Consider the following 25,113-nt stretch of genomic DNA (forward strand, 5'->3'; position numbering starts at 1 on the left):
TTAAAGATTTATTTTTCTTTATTAGAAGACTTGATGAGGAAAGCATCACATTTCAGTTTTCATAAATGCACATATTTCATAACCTTTCCTTTATTACTTACACAGTATTTTATTGTGCAGTGCTGATGAACGCTGAGTCATCCCAGTAAGGCGGTTCCTTTGGTCTGTATACATGAAAACTGGAATGTTCTGGGAGAAGGCCATCCCAGGTATTTGGTGGCACCAGGCTCTGACCTCTGGAAACAGCCATACAGACTTTCACCAGGCCTGTTGAAGAGTGTTAATGGTACAAAGCCTACAGTGTGTTGTTTTTCACTCTGAACATGTAATGCAACAACAAAAGTTCACATCATCACAATAAAAATTTGTTATTTTTTACATGCAGTTTTTCCATCTGTCTGTACAGGCGCTGTAGAACATAGTATGGAATGATTCATACACAGAAGCTCAGAGTCAACACACACAGTTTGTTGCTGTAGTTAATCACCAGGAGTTTAGGTCATTTCATCCACAAACCAAAAACTAAATCTGGCTGTAGTTTGTGTCGAGTGTGACAGTAACCTCTTCTTCTAGTTGATGTCTTTTAAATTTCACTTTTTCTCTAGTCATTCAGGTCAAAGTTGAGCTTCATCCAGTCCTTCCCTATTGGTTGTTCCATTGTTTTAGTCCTCCCGGGTCATCTCGTCAGTCTCCTTAACACAAGAAGGCATTTATAAGATGAGTCTCTGGCCCAGGATCTTGCGGTTGATCTCAGCCAAAGCCACAGAGAACACAAACGCTTTCTCATCAGAGAGACCTGCGTAAATGTCCACTTCCTTTTCTTGCTTCTCTGTGAACAAAAACCAAACAGACACACAGTTGTATTCAAAAGCAGTCATTACCGTCTCAGTGGCCTAGTGCACCACGTTAAACACACGTTGGAGCCCTTATAACAGGGTTACTTTATATTTTCTATTATAAAAGGAAGATATTTATTTATTTAGATATTTAGCCTCATGAGATGTACCATCTCATTTTCACAAGGGTCCTTGTTTACAGAACAAAAAAGTGGCAGAAGGCAGCCAAAAGCATATGCAATTATTGAAAAAGAGAAATATTTTTTAATAATAATAATGAATCAATAATCACAAAAAAACTATTACACACACACACACACACACACACACACACACACACACACACACACACACACACACACACACACACACTAAAGCCCCCGGGGGTATTTGATTTGATTTTTGTCTTTAACTTAGGAAAACTGTTGTTTTGGGCCCATTTTTATTTTCTGTGAAATGATTGTAATGTAAAGCATTCTTGTTCGTTCAATACAGGGTTACACTTTCCTTAATCTTTGTGTCTGTGTCACGAGTCACAAACTGCTCCCGGAGGTGAATCCTAAAACGGGTCCAAATTAAATCTGAAGTTACTGAAATTCAGTAATCTGAACTAGGTGTTACATGTGCACGTGTAAATGCTGCAGCAACCATTAGGTGTACAGTCAGGTCCATAAATATTGGGACATCGACACAATGCTAACATTTTTGGCTCTATACACCACCACAATGGACATGAAATGAAACAAACAAGATGTGCTTTAACTGCAGTCTGTCAGCTTTTATTTGAGGGTATTTACATCCAAATCAGGTGAACGGTGTAGGAATTACAACAGTTTGCATACGTGCCTCCCACTTGTTAAGGTACCAAAAGTAATGGGACAATCTCAGCTGTTCCATGGCCAGGTGTGTGTTATTCCCTCATTATCCCAATTACAATGAGCAGATAAAAGGTCCAGAGTTCATTTCAAGTGTGCTATTTGCATTTGGAATCTGTTGCTGTCAACTGTCAAGATGAGATCCAAGGAGCTGTCACTATCAGTGAAGCAAGCCATCATTAGGCTGAAAAAACAAAAGAAACCTGTCAGAGAGATAGCAGAAACATTAGGCGTGGCCAAACCAACAGTTTGGAACATTCTTAGCAACACCAAAAGACCCGGAAGACAGCGGAAAACAACTGTGGAGGATGACCGAAGAATCCTTTCCCTGGTGAAGAAAACACCCTTCACAACAGTTGGCCAGATCAAGAACACTCTCCAGAGGGTAGGTGCATCTGTGTCAAAGTCAGCAATCAAGAGAAGACTCCACCAGTGTGAATACAGAGGGTTCACCACAAGATGTAAACCATTGGTGAGCCCCCAAAACAGGAAGGCCAGATTAGAGTTTGCCAAACAACATGTAAAAAAGCCTTCACAGTTCTGGAACAACATCCTACGGACAGATGAGACCTAGATCCACTTATACCAGAATGATGGGAAGAGAAGAGTATGGAGACGGAAAGGTCCTGCTCATGATTCTAAGCATACCACCTCATCAGTGAAGCATAGTGCTGGAAGTGTCATGGCGTGGGCATCCAGTGGAACTGGTTCTCTTGTATTTATTGATGATGTGACTGCTGACAAAAGCAGCACGATGAAATCTGAAGTGTTTCGGGCAATATTATCTGCTCATATTCAGCCAAATACCTCAGAACTCATTGGACGGAGCTTCACAGTGCAGATGGACAATGACCCAAAGCATACTGCAAAAGCAATCAAAGAGTTTCTGAAGGGAAAGAAGTGGACTGTTTTGCAATGGCCAAGTCAGTCACCTGACCTGAATCCGATTGAGCATGCATTTCACTTGCTGAAGACAAAACTGAAGGGAAAAAGCCCCAGGAACAAGCAGGAACTGAAGACTGTTGCAGTAGAGGCCTGGCAGAGCATCACCAGGGATGAAACCCAACGTCTGGTGATGTCTACGTGTTCCAGACTTCAGGCTGTAATTGACAGAAAAGGATTTGCAACCAAGTATTGAAACGTATAAGTTTGATTTATGGTTCTTATTCTGTCCCATTACTTTTGGTTCCTTAACAAGTGGGAGGCACACACGCAAACTGTTGTAATTCCTACACCGTTCACCTGATTTGGATGTAAATACCCTCAAATAAAAGCTGACAGTCTGCAGTTAAAGCACATCGTGTTCGTTTCATTTGATATTACGGATGCAAATTATCGAGTAATTCATTAATCGATAGTTGTTTCATCTTATCGATCGATGATCGATAAGCGGCAATTTTTCTGAAAAATTGAGTTAACCTCTGTATAGATTCCATCTACTATGTATGCAACATAAAATGCCATCTTCTATATGATATAAAGAAAAAACGCAAATAATATTCCTTAATCAAAGATTTATTCTGGGATCAGGTGACGGCAGGGAGTAACATTTGGTAGCAGCTACTTGAAATGAAAATACATTTTTGCTTCTCATCTGCGACATTCGAACATAAATAGCAGCAGCATAAAATATACATTCCTGAAAAGAAAAATAGAATATAGGCTACTTTAACATAGTGCACTGTTTCTATGAAGAATAATAAAATAAATTCTGTTAAGCAAATAAGGTGTCTCATGTGGACCATCAGCAGTATTTATAATCCCTTTTTAACTGGGAAATGTGACAATATCACAATTACATTGGTAAACCAAAACTGTAGCTCAAGTTAACTTAAAATATAGGCTCCCTGATGACAGTCATCATAAAACAAACAACCAAAACATCCCTAGTGCTTCTCATAGCATAGGTAGACTTATCTATTTTTGTTCAAGAATATCAGCAAATCCACATGGTCAGGAGTAAGTCGTGTGCACAGCCTGTTAACAGTTAGGCCAGCTGCTGAGAAGGGACCACATAGGCCACTATGCTCAGAAGGGACTGATGTGCCTGGTATGGCCAAGTATTTTCGTGCCAGGTGCAATTAATTAATTTGAATAATTTCTTATCGACAATTAATTGATTATTGATTAATTGCTTGCATCCCTATTTGATATCCATTGTGGTGGTGTATAGAGCCAAAAATGTTAGCATTGTGTCGATGTCCCAATATTTATGGACCTGACTGTAGATTCTGTGTCATCCTGGACATGACCCACCTGACCTTTAATATAAAAAAACAGCTGGGCATTTCTGGTTATCTTGAAGACATTTATCCCTAATTATTATTATTATCATCAAATAAAATCTTTAAAAATCTGAATATGTTATTTTCTGGACATTTTTTCCTACTTTTGTTTCTCATAGTTGAGGTATACCTATGATAAAAATGACAGGCCTCTCATCGTTTTAAGCGGGAGAACTTGCACAATTGGAGGCTGACAATGTTTTTTGCAGCGCTGCAAGTACACAAACAGTGGGTCAAGAAAAGAATCACCTCCTTTTCAAAGACTTCAAGCATGCTTTGATCTGTGGTCAAACTAAAGTTTGTAAAAAAGAGATTTCTGATCATTAATGAGCTAAAATTGTGATTTGTTTTACCCTTATCTTCTTCCTGTTTCTTCAGCCCCACTGTTTTAGGTCTTCCTCGTCCCCTTCGGATGGTATCAGACTGACTGTTGGCTCTAGGTCTTCTACGGTTCTCCATGTCACAGGTTAGATGAGAGCCAATCCTTTCCCTGCGGATACGCTCTGTTCTTCTCCGCTTAAAGTCCAGCTTGTCTAAAGCAGAAATTGATAGAACAACAATCAGAAGGGATTTGTAGCTCATCTGTTTCCACAGCATTTTCAAACTCTGTACCCGACCCAAACCAAACGGTGCATCTGGCTGTTTTCGTGGTGCTGCTATGGCTGTAACATCAGCGTAGAGTTCTAGCTGTGTTCTTGTGAGCTTATAAAAGCATCCAAGCTAATTTCGTTAATTAGTTAAGAGAAAACTAATAAATACGCCTGAAAACAATTCTTACCTTTAGCAGAATTTTGCACACTTTTTACTATAGGGCACTGAGTGTTTAAACAAGAGTATAAAGTGTGTAGTGTGGGGGTTTACATCCTTAAAACATCTGTAACAACTGTAAAAAATACAGCTGCCTACTTCGGTATTTCACCTATTGTGGGCTATTTTTGGAACGTAACCCTTGCGATAAACAACAGACCACTGTACTACTTAATAGATTGACATAAGGTTACCTCAATTATTCGACTGATTTTTCAGACAATGAGAAAAGCCCAGTTTTTGAGATTTCTGGAAAACCTCCAGGTTTGTAAAGTCTTGCACACATCCACAGACATAAAAGTGTTTGCTCCACATTCAGCTTTAATCACAACTACATATGATGCAATTGGGTCTGTGAACCAGTCCTGCACAGATGCAGTCTAGAGGCCTCAGTTCAGTTCATATTTGTACCAATAACATCTAATTCATGTAAACAGATCAAATGAATTGTTGGCAAGAACCTTTTTCTTCTGGCTTTTGCCATGAAAACGGACTGACACATCTTACTGTGTACAGCTCTTCATTGGTTATCGTTCCTGCTGTTTAGTAAACTTGACCATCAATCAGTGACTCGTGCTGTTCAAAGGGAGAACAGCAGCAGAGTCTGAAAATGTTCTCCACTCTGATCATTTACATTAAAAGGAAACATAGTATATACACTTTTTGCTGTTGCCATGTGGGTCTCTATTGCCTTTCCCTTGAAATGATGTCACAATAAGGAAAATTAGCAAATAACCCTGAATAATCTTACCCGCTATAGCTGGTGGGGGGCACTCATTTAGTTTAGCGTTTAGCAGTTTCCTGCTGATGAATACAAAGCCACATGGACAGGACTTACAGGCAACTGGAATCTAAAGAGAGAGAAAGTTACACACTTAGAAACACACAACAGGGCATAGGTCAAGTAAGAAATGGAAGTAAGACATTATGTGGAAATATACGGTAGTACAACTGCAAATTTGTGTAGATTTAAAATCACCCAGGCCACGATAAAGCTAAGTGATGGAACAAACAGCAACTAGACTTCTACAGTTTCGCCTCTGATGTGAGTTACACCAAACAGTTGACTGGAATCACAAGTCACTGATCCCTTCATCCACCCCAAGTCAGCTGGGTTATTCTACAGTCGTTTACCAACTTTCACACAAACGGAAGTTTCGTGAATTTACAAATTTACTCACAAATGGCCTTCACCTATGGTCATGAGCTTTGGGAAGTGACTGAAAGAACAAGCGGAAATGATTTTTCCCTGCAGGGTGTCTGGGCTCTCCCTTAGACATAGGGTGAGAAGCTCAGTCATCCGGAGAAGGCAGGGAGTACAACCGCTGCTGCTCCTCCACATCAACAGGAGCCAGTTGAGGTGGCATGGGTCAGGATGCCTCCTGGATGCTTCCATGGTTAGGTTTTCCAGGTATTTCCAACCAGGAGAAGACCTAAAGGAAGACCCGGGACACACTGGAGGGACTATGTCTCTCGGCTGGCCAGGGAACACCTTAGGATTTCCCCGAAGGAGCTGGCCCAAGTGACTGAGGAGAGGGAAGTCTGGGCCTCCCAGCTTAGGCTACTGCTTCGCAACCCTACCCCGGATGACTGGCTGAAAATGGATGGATGGACTCACAATTGACCTAGATAAGAGAAAACCTTTAGTCAGCAGTTGTGAGGACAAAACTATCTTGAGGTTTATACACACTGGTCATACTGATTCTAGATCAGTGTTGAGAGATTGTTGGGGGAGATGCGAGATGTAGGAGAATAGATTATTTGTAGCATTTTTTACGCTGGCCCTAACGAAGCAACATGAAAAGTGGAATTTGCCACAACTAAAGCCTAATTTATACTTCTCTGTCAGCTCCAAAAGGGAGACACACAGGCGGACACATTTTGCCCTCATACTTCTCCGTCTCCTGGGGAGTGTTGCAAAGCAATTCCCTGACAGGACAACAGAGGGCATAGAGCTGTTCTGTGGTATCCTGTCATGTATCTGGTCCAAGACAGTGTGTATATATTGTGTTTTTTTATACAAGAGACTTTTTAACACAGACAAATTTGTCTCTCATTCACCTCCACCTCATCCTGCGCTCACCACCTCTAAACCCATGTTTCCTGCCATTTCAGTATATGAATAAATCGCTCGCTGCATATTTTTTCACTCTTCCAGTCACAGGGGAATTAAAGGTTTATATTTTTAGTTTTTTCGCGAGGTATTCTTCAAGCTTCTTCGTGTCTGCCGCTAGTTATCCTCGGCTCTCTTTACATCTTTGAGGGCACAATGGCGACGGTGTAGAAGACCATTCACAAGCTTACGATCGCTGTTTCGATGGACGAATATTTAGAAAAGAGAGCTCGACTCCGTTCGTCCTGGCAAGGGCTCTCCAGCAGGCTCGCATGGTCGCATGATGGCTTTTGTGCGGCCGTCCCGACGCAGACGGAGAAGTATAATTTAGGCTTGAGCCTAACCAGAATCAGGAGAAGATGCAGCTGAAGCTTACATTGGCTCCCAGTGTTTTCTTCACTGTAGGAAATGGATAATAATGGCTATTTGATGGGAAAAGATTGCCGACCCCGATCTTCTCATAAACCGAGATTCCTTTCAAACAGAACATGCACAGAGAGCAACCTTTGAAAGGGTTATCCCAATACGAGTTTACACGACATGGCTGCGCAGTGGTTAGAGCTGTTGCCTTGCAGCAAGAAGGTCCTGAGTTCGCTTCCCGGCCTGGGATCTTTCTGCATGGAGTTTGCATGTTCTCCCCGTGCATGCGTGGGTTCTCTCCGGGTACTCCGGTTTCCTCCCACATTCCAAAAACATGACTGTTAGGTTGATTGGTCTGTCTAAATTATCCTTAGGTGTGTGTGTGTGTGTGTGCATGATTGTTTGTTCTGTGTGTGTCTGTGTTGCCCTGCGATGGACTGGCTCTCTGTCCAGGGATTTTGCTTTATATGTTCGTAAATTGAAGATCATTTGTCTTCTGAAGTATCGATTTGTTTAGGGAATGTTCAAGAATGTGATAGTGTGCGAAGTTAGTTGATAAAATGTAAGAAGTGTGAGCGTACACAAGCTAGGCTAATTGCTAAGCATAATGTTGAAGACATGCCAGTCAGTATTAGGGGTCGACCAATTAATCAGTTGGCCGATTAATCGGGCCAATGTTTAGCTTTTTTTTTCACCATCGGCAGACAAGCCTCTTTATGCTGGTGAAGGTTTGCAGGTCGTCCAGCTCACGGTAATCCAAAATGGTTCAAATGAAGGCAACTGGACTTCTTTGGTGTCTTGAAGACGTTTTGCCTTTCATCCGAGGAGCTTTGTCAATTCTAACTGGAATATTAAAGAGTCAAGCTTATAAACTGTGGCTGCCTATTTTTATTTAACGAGCCGAAACTGCTCTGGGTACCCTTCCTCTTTAAGCCTCTTTAGTAGAACCAATTTAAAGTCAGATACATCCGGGGGCAGCCCGCTGCTTGGGGCAAGAACCCCAATCCAAAACATTGGGAGTTTTTCCTCTGAGTAAAAGGTAAGGCTTCAAAACCCTACAGCTGTACATTTAGTGTAAATTTAAAGTAAAATGTGAAATACTTACTTACATAGCTGAGAGAAAGAAAAAACAAGCCGTAATAACCTCTGGTAACAGGTAGAAAGTTGCTAATGCTAGCATGTTGCCAACTTTACTATCAACTGCTTGTTTGCTTAACATTTTAGTGCTTAACATATTAGCTCCAGTTATATAAGTTAAATTGTTTTCCTGTGTGAGAGTCGGCAGAATTTCCCTCTGAGGATGGAGGAGGACAGGAGAGACTCATGCTGTGTTTCAGTTGTCCTCAGAACTGAGAATTTCCAAGCAGAAAATGAGGTAACGGGCTCGTTTTGCGGTCCAGCTTCCAACTCAGAAAAAATGGATGCCACCAGTGTTGTTAAGCACTAAACCAAATGAATTATACAGGGTGGGCCATTTATATGGATACACCTTAATAAAATGGGCATGGTTGGTGATATTAATGTCCCTTTTGTGGCACATTAGTATATGTGAGAGAGGCTTTTCAAGATGGGTGGTGACCATGGTGGCCATTTTGAAGTCGGCCATCTTGGATCCAATTTTTTTTATTTTTTTTTCCATAGGAAGAGGGTCATGTGACTAGGGCTGGGGGTAAACGATAATTTTTAAAATCAATTATTCTGACGATTATTTCATCGAATAGTCGACTATTCCAATGACTATTTAGACGATTAATTTAGCGATTATTTTCTTATTGCACAATTAATAAAAACAAGAAAATCTCAAATAAATTCCTCAAAAAATTGATAAATTGTTACTGTAAGAGAATAAACACTACAGGCCTTCCATTTTGTATAACACTGCTTTTATTGTGTTGGTTGGTTATGTTCTGGTGACGTGTAGAACTTGGGGAGTGCAGGCTACTGCCTGAGAGGTGGTTGGAGACTGAGTGTCTCCATGCTGCTTTGTTTTGGTCACTTATGTGCAGGAGGTGAGTGATGTTACGACCCTTCCTGGGGAGTTTGGCTCGTGTGCAAAAAGGAAGGGACAATAACGTGGGATTAAAAGGTTAAAATGATGATCAGGTTTATTTACAACAACAAAAAAGCATAAATCTTTCCATCCACAGGTTGGGAATAATAGGCTCGACACACGGGAGGCGACATCACCTCTCCTCCATTCATTTTCAATGAGACATGCGCGACAAAGCGATAATCGCAAATACCAAGCATGATGCCAAGCAAAACGCGAAAAACGTGTGTGTGAAATTTTGCGCTCGTGCACAGGCGACCAAGCGACGCGATCCCAGAAAGTTGAAACATTTTCAACTTTTCATCACTGTCGCTCGGACGAGGACCAATCAACGGAAGTTTCATTCACTGACCAATGAGCGGACAGGATGCTCTGTACATCTCCGAGCAAACATGAAGGAGAAGTTGATTATTATTATTATGTTTTATAGTAAAATCAGAAGTAAGATTCCACATAACTCTAGCAGCACCTTGTGAAACATCATATCTACCGCTTTATTAACTCTGAACGGCTTAAATAACCTTAATTCCCTCCAACCTGACACAGCCAAACAAAACAACGGAAGTTTCAATTTTGCCATGGAACAGAACGCATAGTCGGTTTTGCAGCTGGCCGCGGGTCGCCTCCCGTGTGTCAGGTAATAAAAGTGACAGCGACGAATTTCGCTGATTGCAGTCGTTTGTCGCCTCCCGTGTGTCGAGCCCATAATAAAACTAATTCTGCCTGTGGGGAATTAAAACAAAAGTACAAATAAGTAGGGATGTTCCACTGGGCAAAGAATGCTGAGTTCTGGACCAAAATAAGGACCTTCAAAAGGTTCAAACTCTAAACTGGGTGGATAAGCCAAACTCAAGGTGATATTTTAAACTAAACCGAAAACCCACAACACTCTAAATATAATAAAAGGGAGATCTGCACCACAAAAAAGATGAACTCTAAACCAAAACGTAACAGCTTATCCAAACGCAAGAAGCTGTTGGTAAAGCTACTGTTAGCATTTTCACTAACGTTTAGTTCAAGTTACCAAGTTTAAATTAACCAAAAACACCCAGCAGCAAACAGACCAGCACGGAGGAGAGACTGCTACCACAAAAACAGCTCTCCTAATGTCTGAAAGAAGCTCCTTTATGAAGGGAGAAACTACGGTGGCCCTGAAGTCCAAACCACAAAAACAAATCACAAAATGCACAACAAATTGAAAAGCGCAAAAACAAATTCACTAAATGCAACAAAAAATCACTAAGCTCAAAAACAAATCACTAAACGCACAACAAATTGAAAAGCGCAACAACAAATTCACTAAACACAAAAACAAATCACTAAACACACAACAAATTGAAAAGCGCAACAACAAATTCACTAAACACAAAAACAAATCACTAAACACACAACAAATTGAAAAGCACAACAACAAATTGAAAAGCCTAACAACAAATCACTAAACACACAACAAATTGAAAAGCACAACAACAAATTGAAAAGCCTAACAACAAATCACTAAACGCACAACAAATTGAAAAGCGCAAAAACAAATTCACTAAGCACAAAAACAAATCACTAAACGCACAACAAATTGAAAAGCGCAAAAACAAATTCACTAAATGCAACAAAAAATCACTAAGCGCAAAACAAATCACTAAACGTACAACAAATTGAAAAGCGCAACAACAAATTCACTAAACACAAAACCAAATTGAAAACCACAAAAACAAAACCCAAACCGGAAAAGGTAGGTACCAATGCTGCAACAACAGGCATCACTGATTGGATGACGGATCCGTTGGCCTTTTGAACCGTAAGTTGTTCTGCCGAATGTGTATTCTTTTAAAACTTTATTTAACAAACAATGAGTATACAACAGTGTCCGAATCATCGACATACATATATCCGAATACATATGTCTGAATCCACAGGCAGGATGCTTACGAGTACGGGTCCTCGTCAGTTTAGCAAGGCCGGGTCCTTGCCAGACCGCTAAGACTGGAACAGAGTGGCTCTGAATTCGGAGAGTCTAGCCTTCACCTCTACGGTGGCCTGTAGGTCCCGTCACAGCTGTGGCGGCAGCTACATGCAAAGGAAAAATGCTAAAGCTAGCGAAAATCGAGTAGGAATATTTAGGAGCTACAGCAGCTTCACGTCCATCAGCAGCGTTTGTTCACAGCCGTTTTCAGGTGAAGTAATTTTGTTTATTCTAGAAGCTTTCAGGACTTACATGTTAACTTTAGATGGTTTCATGTATGTTTTAAGCTACATAATGAACTTGTTAAACATACACAACACATTACTACAGAGTATTATCATGTAGGTAATTAATATAAACCTTCGTCTTCGTCTTCGTCTTCCTCCGCTTATCCGGGTCCGGGTCGCGGGGGCAGCATCCCAATTAGGGAGCTCCAGGCCGTCCTCTCCCCGGCCTTGTCCACCAGCTCCTCCGGCAGGACCCCAAGGCGTTCCCGGACCAGATTGGAGATGTAACCTCTCCAACGTGTCCTGGGTCGACCCGGGGGCCTTCTGCAGGCAGGACATGCCCGAAACACCTTCCCGGGGAGGCGTCCAGGAGGCATCCTGACCAGATGCCCAAACCACCTCAACTGGCTCCTTTCGATCCGGAGGAGCAGCGGTTCTACTCCGAGTCCCTCCCGAATGTCCGAGCTCCTCACCCTATCTCTAAGGCTGAGCCCGGCCACCCTACGGAGGAAACTCATTTCGGCCGCTTGTATCCGCGATCTCGTTCTTTCGGTCATTACCCAAAGCTCATGACCATAGGTGAGGATTGGGACGTAGATCGACCGGTAAATCGAGAGCCTGGCTTTCTGGCTCAGCTCCCTCTTCCCCACGACAGATCGGCTCAGCGTCCGCATCACTGCAGACGCCGAACCAATCCGCCTGTCGATCTCCCGATCCCTCCTACCCTCACTCGTGAACAAGACCCCGAGATACTTAAACTCCTCCACTTGAGGTAGGACCTCTCCCCCGACCCGGAGGTGGCAAGCCACCCTTTTCCGGTGGAGAACCATGGTCTCAGATTTGGAGGTGCTGATCCTCATCCCAGCCGCTTCACATTCGGCCGCGAACCTACCCAGCAAGAGCTGAAGGTCAGAGCTGGATGAAGCTAGGAGGACCACATCATCCGCAAAAAGCAGAGACGAGATTCTCCTGCCACCAAACTCGACACACTCCACACCACGGCTGCGTCTAGAAATTCTGTCCATAAAAGTGATGAACAGAACCGGTGACAAAGGGCAGCCCTGGCGGAGTCCAACCCTCACTGGGAACAGGTCCGACTTACTACCGGCTATGCGGACCAAACTCACGCTCCTCTGGTAAAGGGACTGAATGGCCCTTAACAGAAAGCCACCCACCCCATACTCCTGGAGCGTCCCCCACAGGGTGCCCCTGGGGACACGGTCATAAGCCTTCTCCAAATCCACAAAGCACATGTGGATTGGTTGGGCAAACTCCCATGCCCCCTCCATCACCCTTGCAAGGGTATAGAGCTGATCCACAGTTCCACGGCCAGGACGAAAACCACATTGCTCCTCCTCTATCTGAGATTCAACTATCGATCGGACCCTCCTCTCCAGTACCTTGGTGTAGACCTTTCCAGGGAGGCTGAGGAGTGTGATCCCCCTATAGTTGGAACACACCCTCCTCCTTGAACCGTCACCTTACCGTGGTGGAGGAGTTTGAGTGCCCTAATGATCCTAGGAGCTATGTTGTCTGGGGCACTCAGTGCCCCTGGTAGGGTCTCCCATGACAAATTGGTCTTAGGTGAAGGGTGAGACAAAGAACGGTTCGAAGGATCTTTCATGGCGGTTAAAACGAAGAGTCGGAGTACCCGGCCCGGAGGGTTACCGGGGTCCCACCCTGGAGCCAGGCCTGGGGTTGGGGCCCGTGAGCGAGCGCCTGGTGGCCGGGCTTTCGCCCATGGGGCCCGGCCGGGCCCAGCCCGAACCTGATACATGGGCTCGTCCAACTGTGGACCCACCACCCGCAGGAGGAACATGAAGGGTCCGGTGCAATGCGAATCGGGTGGCAGACCAAGGCGGGAGCCTTGGCGGTCCAATCCCCGGACAAGAAAACTAGTTTTTGGGACATGGAACGTCACCTCGCTGGCGGGGAAGGAGCCGGAGCTTGTGGCAGAGGTTGAGCGGTACCGGCTAGATATAGTCGGACTCACCTCGACACATTGCATTGGCTCTGGAACCCGAGACCTGGAGAGGGGTTGGACACTCTACTTTGCTGGAGTTGCTCCGGGTGAGAGGCGGAGGGCTGGGGTTGGCTTTTTGTTAGCCCCGAGACTCTCTGCCTGTGTGTTGGGGTTTACCCCGGGGGACAAGAGGGTAGCTTCCTTGCGCCTTCGGGTCGGGGAACGGGTCCTGACTGTTGTTTGTGCTTATGGGCCAAATATCAGTTCAGAGTACCCACCCTTTTTGGAGTCCCTGGGACGAGTGCTAGATAGTGCTCCATCAGGGGACTCCATTGTCCTGCTGGTGGACTTCAATGCTCACGTGGGCAATGACAGCTTGACCTGGAGGGGTGTGATTGGGAGGAACGGCCCACCTAATCTGAACTCGAGCGGTGTTATTGGACTTCTGTGCAAGCCGCAGTTTGGCCATAACGAACACCATGTTCGAACATAAGGATGCCCACCGGTACACTTGGTACCAGGGCAGCCTAGGTCACAGGTCGATGATAGATTTTGTAGTCGTATCATCTGACCTGCGGCCGTATGTTTTGGACACCCGAGTGAAGAGAGGGGCGGAGCTGTCAACTGATCACCACCTGGTGGTGAGTTGGATCAGATGGCAAGGGAACATGCCGCGTAGACCTGGCAGACCCAAACGCATAGTGAGGGTCTGCTGGGAACGCCTGGCAGAAGAACCTGTCAAGACGGTCTTCAACTCCCACCTCCGGCAGAGCTTTGACCACGTCCCGAGAGCAGTGGGGGACATTGAGTCCGAGTGGGCCTTGTTCCACTCTGCGATTGTCGAGGCGGCTGTTGCTAGCTGTGGTCGTAAGGTGGCCGGTGCCAGTCGTGGTGGCAACCCCCATACCCGCTGGTGGACACCAGAGGTTCGGGTAGCCGTCAGGCTGAAGAAGGAGGCCTACAGGGCGTGGCTGGTCTGTGGGTCTCCGGAGGCAGCAGACAGGTACCGGATAGCCAAGCGGGGTGCAGCAGTGGCAGTTGCCGAGGCAAAATCTCAGGCGTGGGAGGAGTTTGGTGAGGCCATGGAGAAAGACTATCGATCGGCTCCAAAGAGGTTCTGGCAAACTGTCCGGCGCGTCAGGAGAGGAAGGCAGCAACTCGCTCACACTGTTTACAGTGGGGATGGGGAGCTGCTGACGTCAACTGAGGCTATAGTCGGACGGTGGAAGGAATACTTTGAGGAGCTCCTCAATCCCACCAATGCGCATTCCGCGGAGGAACCAGAGCTGGGAGGCCTGGGGATGGACTGTCCGATCTCGGGGGCAGAAGTTGCTGAGGTAGTCAAACAACTACACAGCGGCGGAGCCCCGGGGGCGGATGAGGTTCGTCCTGGGTATCTCAAGGCTATGGATGTTGTAGGGCTGTCATGGTTGACACGTCTCTACAACATTGCGTGGTCATCGGGGGCAGTTCCTAGGGAGTGGCAGACTGGGGTGGTGGTCCCCATCTTTAAGAAGGGTGACCTAATATAAACCAAATGCATTAAAATGTTGAATGCAGTATGATGCTTTCTAATGTAAATTGGACCTTAGAACTTATTTTGCATCAAATGGGGGTAAAACGTTTTAAAAAACAGGCTTTTTAATAAAATAGCATTGAACTGTTTTCAATGTGCATTTGTTTATTCAACTTAGAAGAAGAAGAAAGTATCATTTCTATAGCGCCTCTCAAGATTAAAATCACGAGGCGCTTCACAAAAACAAAAAATGTAAAAATATAAAAAAGTATTTAGAAAATGATTAAAAATATATTTAAAATGAGCAAAAAATAGACAAATTGTGATTAAAAAATGTAAAGAAAGACAGAGAGTGAACAGGAAAGAGGGAAATCAGTGGATCCTGAGGAAGGTGGAATAGGTGGGGAAAACAGAATAAAGAGAGTTGTGAAGAAGGTCATACAAAAGCCAGCTTGAACAAGTGAGTCTTCAGCTGCTTTTTAAAGGAGACCACTGAGTCCACTGATCTCAGGCTCAGGGGGAGAGAGTTCCAGAATCTGGGGGCCAGTGCAGCAAATGATCTGTCACCTTTGGTCTTTAGCCTGGTGCTGCACAACCAGTAGGCTTTGATCACTGGACCTCAGGGACCTGCTGGGGGTGTAGGGACTAAAGCCTCACGTAAGCCTAACAATGATTAGATCGGTCTTAAAAATGTAAATTCTCTGTAGTTTTCCCTGCTGCTGTTCTTTAAACTGATCAGAACCAGTGTACTGCAGGTTATATGTTTTGTTTTACATTTTTCAATTTAAAAAAAACCCTCTTTTTTAATCTATTACAAGTCAGCATACACTGTGTTGCACATCTGCCTCTGTGCTGGTGAAGTTGTAGGTCTGGAGGATGAGCGTGAGGAAGATGTGTGTAGAGGAGGTCAGTGGTGCTCTGTCCTGAAGGAGGTACCAGCAGACCACCACTATTGTTAACAGGCAAGTCATTCATAGAGATGTAACAGCCGTCGTCTGAGCCAGCCCAGCAGGCCCTGTAGATGGACGATGGAGTGGACAGTGAGAGGAAGCGTCCCAAAGCTCTCTCTGCAGACCGTCCTGTATGATGTTCCTCTGACCAGAAACGTCCAGCCACGGGTCTGCTCCAGCCCTCCATCCACGTCTGGATCCTCCTGCAGCAGATCCAGCTGCACTGTTAAAGACTTCCTGCTCACTCAGTTTAAATAAATGATCCAGGAAGAGTCACTCAGGTTAATCCTGCTTTAACCGTACATAACTGGTCCATACTGGTTTGATCTGTAAATAAGTGTAACGTATTATAAACAATCTTGTCTCCTTATCATCTTTTAATTTTCTGTTCATGTAACATGTTCAAAAACATCTGTAATAATAAAACTGGTGATAAAATCAATGACCAGAAAGAGTTATCAGTTAGTATTTGTTTTAATAAATGTGTTCAAATATCAAACAGCCAAATAACATTAACATGATGACAGTAGAAGGCTTCTCTCCCAGGAGGACCACCAGGTAAAGCCTCTCCTGAACCTGGACACCTGCAGTCCTACAGAGAAAATCAGAGACCACAGGTGACAAAAAGGCAATAAACACATTTTTACATTTATCCACATGAGAAGATAAAAATTATATTCTTCACACAAACTTTTTACTTCATTATAACGTGTCAGCTGTGTAAATCCCCAAATGTAAAACTACTTTTCACAGAAGAACTTCTGTGGTTGTGTGTGTAAACAGCTTCACTCTTCACCTCTAAGCTTAATAATAAAGCTTCTTTGCTCCGTTGTCCTTAAAACAAGTGGAAAGTTTAATTCGACACACACGCACTCACTCACACACACACACACACACAAGGGAATAACTGGGACCTGCGAAACAAACTCGTTCTGGGTGATTTCTGCCTAAAATATAATGTTAAAAACAAATGTACAAACTAAAAATGTCTATAAACTGAACCGCTTTAAGCTTTTTAGGTTTCTACGGCATTTATAATGCATTTGGTTTATATTAATTACCTACATGATAATACTCTATAATGTGTTGTGTACGTTTAACAAGTTCATTCTGTAGCTTAAAACATACATGAAACCATCTAAAGTTAACATGTAAGTCCCGAAAGCTTCTAGAATAAACAAAGTTACTTTACCTGAAAACGGTTGTGAACAAACGCTGCTGATGGACATGAAGCTGCTGTAGCTCCTAAATATTCCTACTCAATTTTCCCTAGCTTTAGCATTTTTCCTTTGCGTGTAGCTGCTGCCACGGCTGTGACGGGACCTACGGGCCACCGTAGAGGTGAAGGCTAGACTGTCCGAATTCAGAGCCGCTGGGTTCCGGTCTTAGCGGTCTGGCAAGGACCCGGTCTTGCTAGACCGGCGAGGACCCGTACTCGTAAGCATCCTGCCTGTGGATTCAGACATATGTATTCGGATATATGTATGTCGATGATTTGGACACTGTTGTATACTCATTGTTTGTTAAATAAAGTTTAAAAACGAAAAAAAAATACACGTTCGGCAGAACAACTTCCGGTTCAAAAGGCCAACGGATCCATCATCCAATCAGTGATGCCTGTTGTTGCAGCATTGGTACCTACCTTTTCCGGTTTGGGTTTTGTTTTTGTGGTTTTCAATTTGGTTTTGTGTTTAGTGAATTTGTTGTTGCGCTTTTCAATTTGTTGTTGCGTGTTTCAATTTGTTGTTGCGTTAAGTGATTTGTTTTTGTGGTTTGCACTTCAGGGCCACCGTAAGAAACGCTCCCGGTGATTTTCTACATCTGCGGTAGAGACGAAGCAGCGCATTTGACCCCGGAAGTTGTTTTCCGTTGCTGGGAGATGAAGGCGGGCAAAACAGGAAAGGAATCTAGAAGCGGACAGACATTGTTCCGAGTCTTCGGTATTTGGCAGAGATGTGAGTGAAGGCGGAGAAGAGGGCGAACTAGAGGAAAAACTTGCAGGTTCCTCCTCTATTTACATACTCCTGGGGATGCAAGTGGGCGTGGTGCGTCGACTACCGGATCTGACGTCGACGTATTTTTAGAATCGAGCCGTCGATGTCATCGAGGCTTCGCTACAGCTCTACATGTGACACAACAAACTTATTGGGAATTTCACAAGAGCAAACAATGGTGTGCTTGGTTTGAACGTAACTTTATTCTTTGTCAATTTTGACCTATATATCGACCTGCATAGTGACTGGTCATCTACAGAACTAATTCCACTGTTTAGGTGGATTTCTATTCGATCTTCTAACATCCAGAAGATTCTGCAGTGCTTGTTGGCAGTCCATGAAGACAAGATTGTCAAACTTATCTCAGACTGCTGGATTCCACACTCTGAATGAAAAGTGAACTTTATCCACTGAAAAGTGAAGATTCTTTAGCCACAGAACAAGAACAGCTTGTATCTGGAAGGTGTGGTTTTCTGAGGGATGTTTGGTAAAGTCTACAAACATGTCAAATTCTGATTCGCAGAAATCATAACAATTGGATTATTAAAACTAGAGGGACTTCCCGAGTTAAAGCAGAAGACCTGCAGGCCTCTGTGAGTTAAAACCAAGCCCCCACAATGCGGGACAGAAATTGAGGCCAATGCGGAGTGAAATAAATTGCAGTTTCACCCTCATCCGCTGGGGGCTGGTGTCAGAAGCGAGCAAATCCTCATTGACTCCCATGTTAAAAATACTAATTTCACAGCAGAAATAAACATGTTTACAGCCTGGTACCAAAACATGTTTTTGGTTTAAATTATCTAGTTTACACTCATGACAACTCTGAGGGGGGTGAATTTTTTTCTCACTCTTCTGTTTAAGTGTATTAAAAGCCTAAAATTCTGTATAATTAATGAGCATCTGGCACACGTGACCACAGAGCTAGCTCCGTGGAAAGGCCTCGGTAGAGCCTCGGTCTGGCCTGAAAACTGTTCCGTCATTTTCAGTCTCTCAACTTAGACCATTAGTTGTAGCGTTTGTGCGTTCTTTTTTTGGATATTTTTTGTGCAATTGTTGGACAAAATGACTTGCTGTGGCATTAATTGCACTAATAGAGCATCCAAGGAGTCTCAACTTCATTTTTTTCGGTAAGTGCAATTATACAGGTGCTGGCCAGTAAATTAGAATATCATCAAAAGGTTGAAAATATTTCAGTAATTCCATTCAAAACGTGAAACTTGTACATTATATTCATGCAATGCACACAGACCAATGTATTTCCGATGTTTATTACGTTTAATTTTGATATTTATAGGTGACAACCAATGAAAACATCAAATCTGGTATCTCAGAAAATTAGAATATTCTAAAGGCCAATGAAAAAATGTTTGTTTCTCTAATGTTGGCCAACTGAAAAGAATGAACATGAAAAGAATGTGCATGTATAGCACTCAATACTTAGTCGGGGCTCCTTTTGCCTCAATAACTGCAGTAATGCGGCGTGGCATGGACTCGATCAGTCTGTGGCACTGCTCAGGTGTTATGAGAGCCCAGGTTGCTCTGACAGTCGTCTTCAGCTCCTCTGCATTGTTGGGTCTAGCGTATTGCATCCTCCGCTTCACAATACCCCATAGATTTTCTATGGGGTTAAGGTCAGGCGAGTTTGCTGGCCAATCAAGGACAGGGATACCATGGTCCTTGAACCAGGTGCTGGTGGTTTTGGCACTGTGTGCAGGTGCCAAGTCCTGTTGAAAGGTGAAGTCTGCATCCCCATAAAGTTGGTCAGCAGCAGGAAGCATGAAGTGCTCTAAAACTTCCTGGTAGACGGCTGCATTGACCCTGGACCTCAGGAAACAGAGTGGGCCAACACCGGCAGATGACATGGCACCCCACACCATCACTGACGGTGGAAACTTTACACTGGACCTCATGCAACGTGGATTCTGTGCTTCTCCGCTCTTCCTCCAGACTCTGGGTCCTTGATTTCCAAAGGAAATGCAGAACTTGCTTTCATCAGAAAACATAACTTTGGACCACTCAGCATCAGTCCAGTCCTTTTTGTCCTTGGCCCAGGCGAGACGCTTCTTGCGCTGTTTCATGTTCAAGAGTGGCTTGACACACGGAATGCGACACCTGAATCCCATGTCTTTCATGAGTCTCCTCGTGGTGGTTCTTGAAGCGCTGACTCCAGCTGCAGTCCACTCTTTGTGGATCTCCCCCACATTTTTGAATGGGTTTGTCGTCACAATTCTCTGCAGGGTGCGGTTATCCCTAGAGCTTGTACACTTTTTTCTACCACATTTTTTCCGTCCCTTCGCCTGTCTGTTAATGTGCTTGGACACAGAGCTCTGCGAACAGCCAGCTTCTTTAGCAATCACCTTTTGTGTCTTGCCCTCCTTGTGCAAGGTGTCAATGATTGTCTTTTGGACAGCTGTTAAGTCAGAAGTCTTCCCCATGATTGTGGTGCCTTCAAAACAAGACTGAGGGACCTTTTAAAGGCCTTTGCAGGTGTTTTGAGTAAATCAGCTGATTAGAGTGGCAGCAGGTGTCTTCTATATTCAGCCTTTTCAGAATATTCTAATTTTTTGAGATACCAAATTTGGAGTTTTCATTAGTTGTCACTTATGAATATCAAATTTAAATGTAATGAACATTGGAAATACATTGGTCTGTGTGCATTGCATGAATATAATGTACAAGTTTCACGTTTTGAATGGAATTACTGAAATATTTTCAACCTTTTGATGATATTCTAATTTACTGGCCAGCACCTGTATTTATGTGTTTTAGGTCACTGCCGAGCTGAGCTTAGATTTTAACATGTACTGTTTAACCATGAAATTTAAATGTAATAGGGTAAAACCCAGTGCATTTAACATAATGCTGCACTTTAGAAAATGGGTTGAAATATAACATGTTGGTGGAGCTGGTTTCCGACTATCGGCTTGTGGAGCTCTCGGGAGACCTCTGTGTTCCACCCGGTTTTACTCAGCGGTCAGCCCGGCGTATATCTGACTCAGAAGCTCTGGTGTTGTGCATAGTTAACTCCGGTTGTAGCTAGGTTGCTATCTCCATTAGCTTAGCTCCCACCTCCGCGTTAGCTTCAGGTTAGCTTGTAGCTAGTTCGACTGGGTGTCGTCAGTTGATCCCAGCCTTACAGCCCCACCCTCAGCTCCACCTCTCTTCCCTTTTGTGGAATTGTCTGGACTTGATGGAACCTGTGACACGGTCAAAATGGCGGTGGTGGCCACCTCCCATTTCCCCTCAAAAACGTGTTATTGGAGCCCATGGAAATTAATTGTCCAGGATATATGTCAATGATTAAAACATCCAAATACTGTTTCAGGTGTAAACATTGTGCTCCATCCCTGTGTTTGAACTCAGAAGTTGCTTCTTGATGCCACAGATATGTGATGATTTAGCTTGTTTCTTTATTTTACTCCAGAATAAGAGATTAAAGTATTACTAAAGCAGTTCAATGTAGTTAAATTAGTCATTCAAAAGATTCTAACATGCTGCAGTGTGTGTGTGTGTGTGTGTGTGTGTGTGTGTGTGTGTGTGTGTGTGTGTGTGTGTGCGCGTGTGCGCGTGTGTATTACACATATAGGACTGCATGAGACCGCGTGGTTTCATCAAATCCATGCATCTTATTTCTTGATTGAAGTAATGGTGAACAAAAATAACTTATATTTCATAAATAATGACATCTCAATAGTGTCTATGATAATATTTTATCTTATCTTTGGTCTGGGAGGTGTAACATATCATGATACAAGCCTTTTAAAACATGTTAAAGTGTTACAAGAGGAGAAAAATGCATGAATTTAAAGTTCATGTTTGGAGACCAACCTTCACAGATTGGAGGCTCACGCTGGTGAGGACGAGACACCGTTAGTTCTAGTAACACCTGGGCTCCCAAGGCCTATTCTGACAGGATGGACGTTACGGGACCCTTAAGGATTCCAGTTGGATGATTGGAGGATTATTTAGGAGGATTGGAATGAACACACGGATTTCAGTGGTGAAGGGTTAAATGAATGAGTGAACCCACTACCAAGGATGAACTCAGCTAACTTTAAAAATCGGAGAGGAGCTCTAGGATGAACATGGATAAAGGAACTGTAATGTAGAGGTAAAGTAGGGCAGGGCCATCGTTAGCAGCTGTCATATGGTCTATTTGAAATGGCTTGTTATGTTATGTGACAGGTTAGAGCACAGTCTCATGTTAGAGTTTTGTCATGAAAACATTTGAGATACCTCACATGCTGATGGCATCTAAAAAAATATCGTTTTTTTCTCAAAATAATGAATAATTTTTAATCACAATTATGTACAATCCTAGAAAAACCTCATCCAATCAATGTGCACGTCCTGCTCTCACTGATTGGATAGAAATCCCTCCATCAAACTGTGTGTGTGTGTGAGTGCGCGCAAATTGTGAACTGGCGTTGTGATTTTGCACTACTTAGATGTAAGCATCACTACGCTGACAAAAATGTAACTAAGTAAGTTTTAATTTGAGTACATTTTATTTATGATACTTTTTACTTTTGCTTGAGTAAAAATTTAGGCAAGTACTTTTACTTGTACTTGAGTAAAAAATTATCAAAGTACTGGTACTCATACTTAGGGTTGTCACGGTAACCAATGTAGCGGTAAACCCCAGTAAAAAAATTGACGATAATAATAACCGTCTTGGTTTTTGAAAAATATATTATCTCGGTGAATTACCGTGGCTGCGGTGTAGGCGCGGTGACCCTTAGCATCCACCGTATCATCTGCTGAAGTTGCCGGCAGCACATGCGCACTTTGTTGTTTACAACCAAAACTTTCTTGAAGCTAAAGCTGAAATAATGGCCAAAGGAGGAGACGGCAGTGCTCAGTACATTTATTATCCCTCAAAGAAGACAAAGTGGGAAGTACGGGCATTTTGTGGATATTTGAAGAATACCGAAGGACATTTGATAGAAGACGGCTATCTTGTTTGCAGCACGTGCAGAAAAAGTGTATGTGAAAGGCAGCATTGCTTCAAATCTCATGACACATCTGCGTGACCATCACCCACAACTCTACAGTCAACGCAAGGCAAGCTAACATTAGCGTTTTAGCTAAAATGCGTGATCCGAGGATTTGGGTTGAGGGAGAATGCAACGAGTCGCTATATAAAGCAGCCGCAGCGCCGCTACCTCCATATAAACCGTGTCGCGGACACCGCCATATTGAAATGATGCTATGCATTACGGGGCTCCCAGGGGCAGATAAGAGTTGGTCTCTCTCTGAGAATAATTATGAATTTAACAATGATTACTGCCTGATGACATTTTCCCACATCTGCAAAGCTCACTGGAAGAACACAAACCCGAGGACAATATTTTCCTGATATAGGGTTTATTACTCAAGGGTAAAAAAAAGTATCTGATTAGAAGGCTACTTGAGTACTGAGTATCATCTGATCTAATATTTTTATAATGATGACATCAAATAGACATAAAATAAGAAGTTACGGGAAAATATTGGTATTTTAAAGACTAAAGGGAAAAAATGTCAACAAATAAACAACATAATTACAAAATAACACATTTTAGGCTAAATTTAGACATAAACTGAGGACAATATTTTCCTGACATACAGGGTTTATTTGGTTGTCTGAAAATGTAACACGTTTAAAAAAATACAGCGATAATACCGAAAACCGTGATAAATTTGGTCACAATAACCGTGAGGTTAAATTTTCACACCACGACAACCCTACTCATACTTAAGTAGGAAATTTTTGTACTCTTTCCACCTCTGGTCACCTGACACAAACCGATTGAAAACATGCAGGACGGGGGCGCTGAGGACCAGGGTTGAGAAACCCTGTCTTAAACAGACAAAACAAGTCCAGTTGCCTAACCCTTTGGGATCACCATGAACAGGTGACCAAATTCTGTGACCCATCACAATTTGTGACCCCAGGGGGTGGTGTTGCGTTTTCTTGAGTCTGTACATCCTGAATAGGCATAAAAGAAGAAGATACTACATAAAAACCGTAAACTATGTAAGCTTTAAGGAAGTTGTGCGGCGCGGACATAGACATAAATATACGGGCGCGGACCATGATCACACAATATGATAGTGCCTATCACAGAATGTGACCATCTGCATCGCAGTAATAATGCAGATGTCAGAGGTCAAATGCACTTTTTTATAAACTACATCATCAGAGAAGTTACCAGAAACAGTTTGTGTGATGTAAAGTCCTTATAACTGAAGTTACAGTAAGGCCACACAATATGATAGTGGCTATCACAGAATGTGACCGTCTGCATCTCAGTAATAATGCAGATGTCTTTAATTTTCACTAAAGATAATAACAGCAAATAGCGTTTCGTGATGTTTGTGTTATTTTATTTCCCTTTTATTTCCACCAGTACATATGAGTGGCTTTGGAGTGACAGGGGGAAAAAACGTAGTAACCAGATAATCTGCAGTGGTTTCTAATAAACGGAGGATGTGGATCACAACAATTTATTTCAATAAATGAAAGTTCTGTTTTTCCTGCGGACCTCGCATGTTGTCCGCGCCGCACAACTTCCTCAAATCTTACGTAGTTTACGGTTTTAACGTAGCATCTTCTTCTTTTAAGCCAATTCATGATGTACAGAAGCAGCAAAACATAACACTGCCCCCTGGGGTCACAAATTGTGATGGGTCGCAGAATTTGGTGTAACACCTGATGACCGAGAACCTTCTCCAGGGTCTGTCGAATTTCCAGCGGTCAACTAACTTCACCGCGGAGTGAACGTGTAAAAAGTGAGGCACCGCACCGGTGTTATGCTGAGATGTGTCCCCCCCCCCCTTCAGTCTGGTGACTGAAGCTAACCGCGAGCTCCTGCTGAACCCTGTTTCTAACTCAATACGACCAGATCATAGAAAAGAAGGAGAACAGCAGAACACGACGTCTACAAACTCACCTGCTGGTCGCACTCAGGACAGGACTTAGTGGCCATTTTGACCTTCTTTGTTCTATTAGCCGACATAGCGCGTTTCCTCCGGAGACACTCGGTCGCTTCTTGGGGTGATGAACAAACAGGTCCCGGTGTCCCAGTAACATTCATCCATGCATAGCAGAAACCGAGCTGGGAGTTAAATACAAACCCAACATATCTGGACAGAAATAAAGTATGGCGGATGTGAGCATGCGCACTACGTGTTT

The 25,113-nt window shown here is 43.4% G+C and overlaps 1 protein-coding gene across 1 annotated transcript; it reads right to left on the reverse strand.

Moving 5' to 3' along the window:
- Nucleotides 1–25,113, reverse strand: c9h16orf87 (chromosome 9 C16orf87 homolog). The gene is made up of 4 exons (XM_054735787.2): nt 24,872–25,113; nt 5,555–5,654; nt 4,350–4,529; nt 1–829 (listed from the first exon to the last, which is right to left on the reverse strand). Exons 1-4 carry the CDS (start codon nt 25,013–25,015, stop codon nt 711–713), a joined length of 543 nt encoding a protein of 180 aa, XP_054591762.1. The 5' UTR covers nt 25,016–25,113; the 3' UTR covers nt 1–710.

Source organism: Nothobranchius furzeri, chromosome 9 (assembly GCF_043380555.1).
Source record: "Nothobranchius furzeri strain GRZ-AD chromosome 9, NfurGRZ-RIMD1, whole genome shotgun sequence".
NCBI lineage: Eukaryota > Metazoa > Chordata > Actinopteri > Cyprinodontiformes > Nothobranchiidae > Nothobranchius > Nothobranchius furzeri.

What these genes read in the sequence shown, in the direction of transcription:
- c9h16orf87 (XM_054735787.2), bottom strand. Translation starts at nt 25,015, where the DNA reads ATGAATGTTACTGGGACACCGGGACCTGTTTGTTCATCACCCCAAGAA. An exon ending in GTCCTGAGTGCGACCAGCAG is followed by an intron (nt 5,655 to 24,871) that starts GTGAGTTTGTAG and finishes CTCTCTCTTTAG; the next exon opens with ATTCCAGTTGCCTGTAAGTC. An exon ending in CCCCCCACCAGCTATAGCGG is followed by an intron (nt 4,530 to 5,554) that starts GTAAGATTATTC and finishes TTTCTGCTTTAG; the next exon opens with ACAAGCTGGACTTTAAGCGG.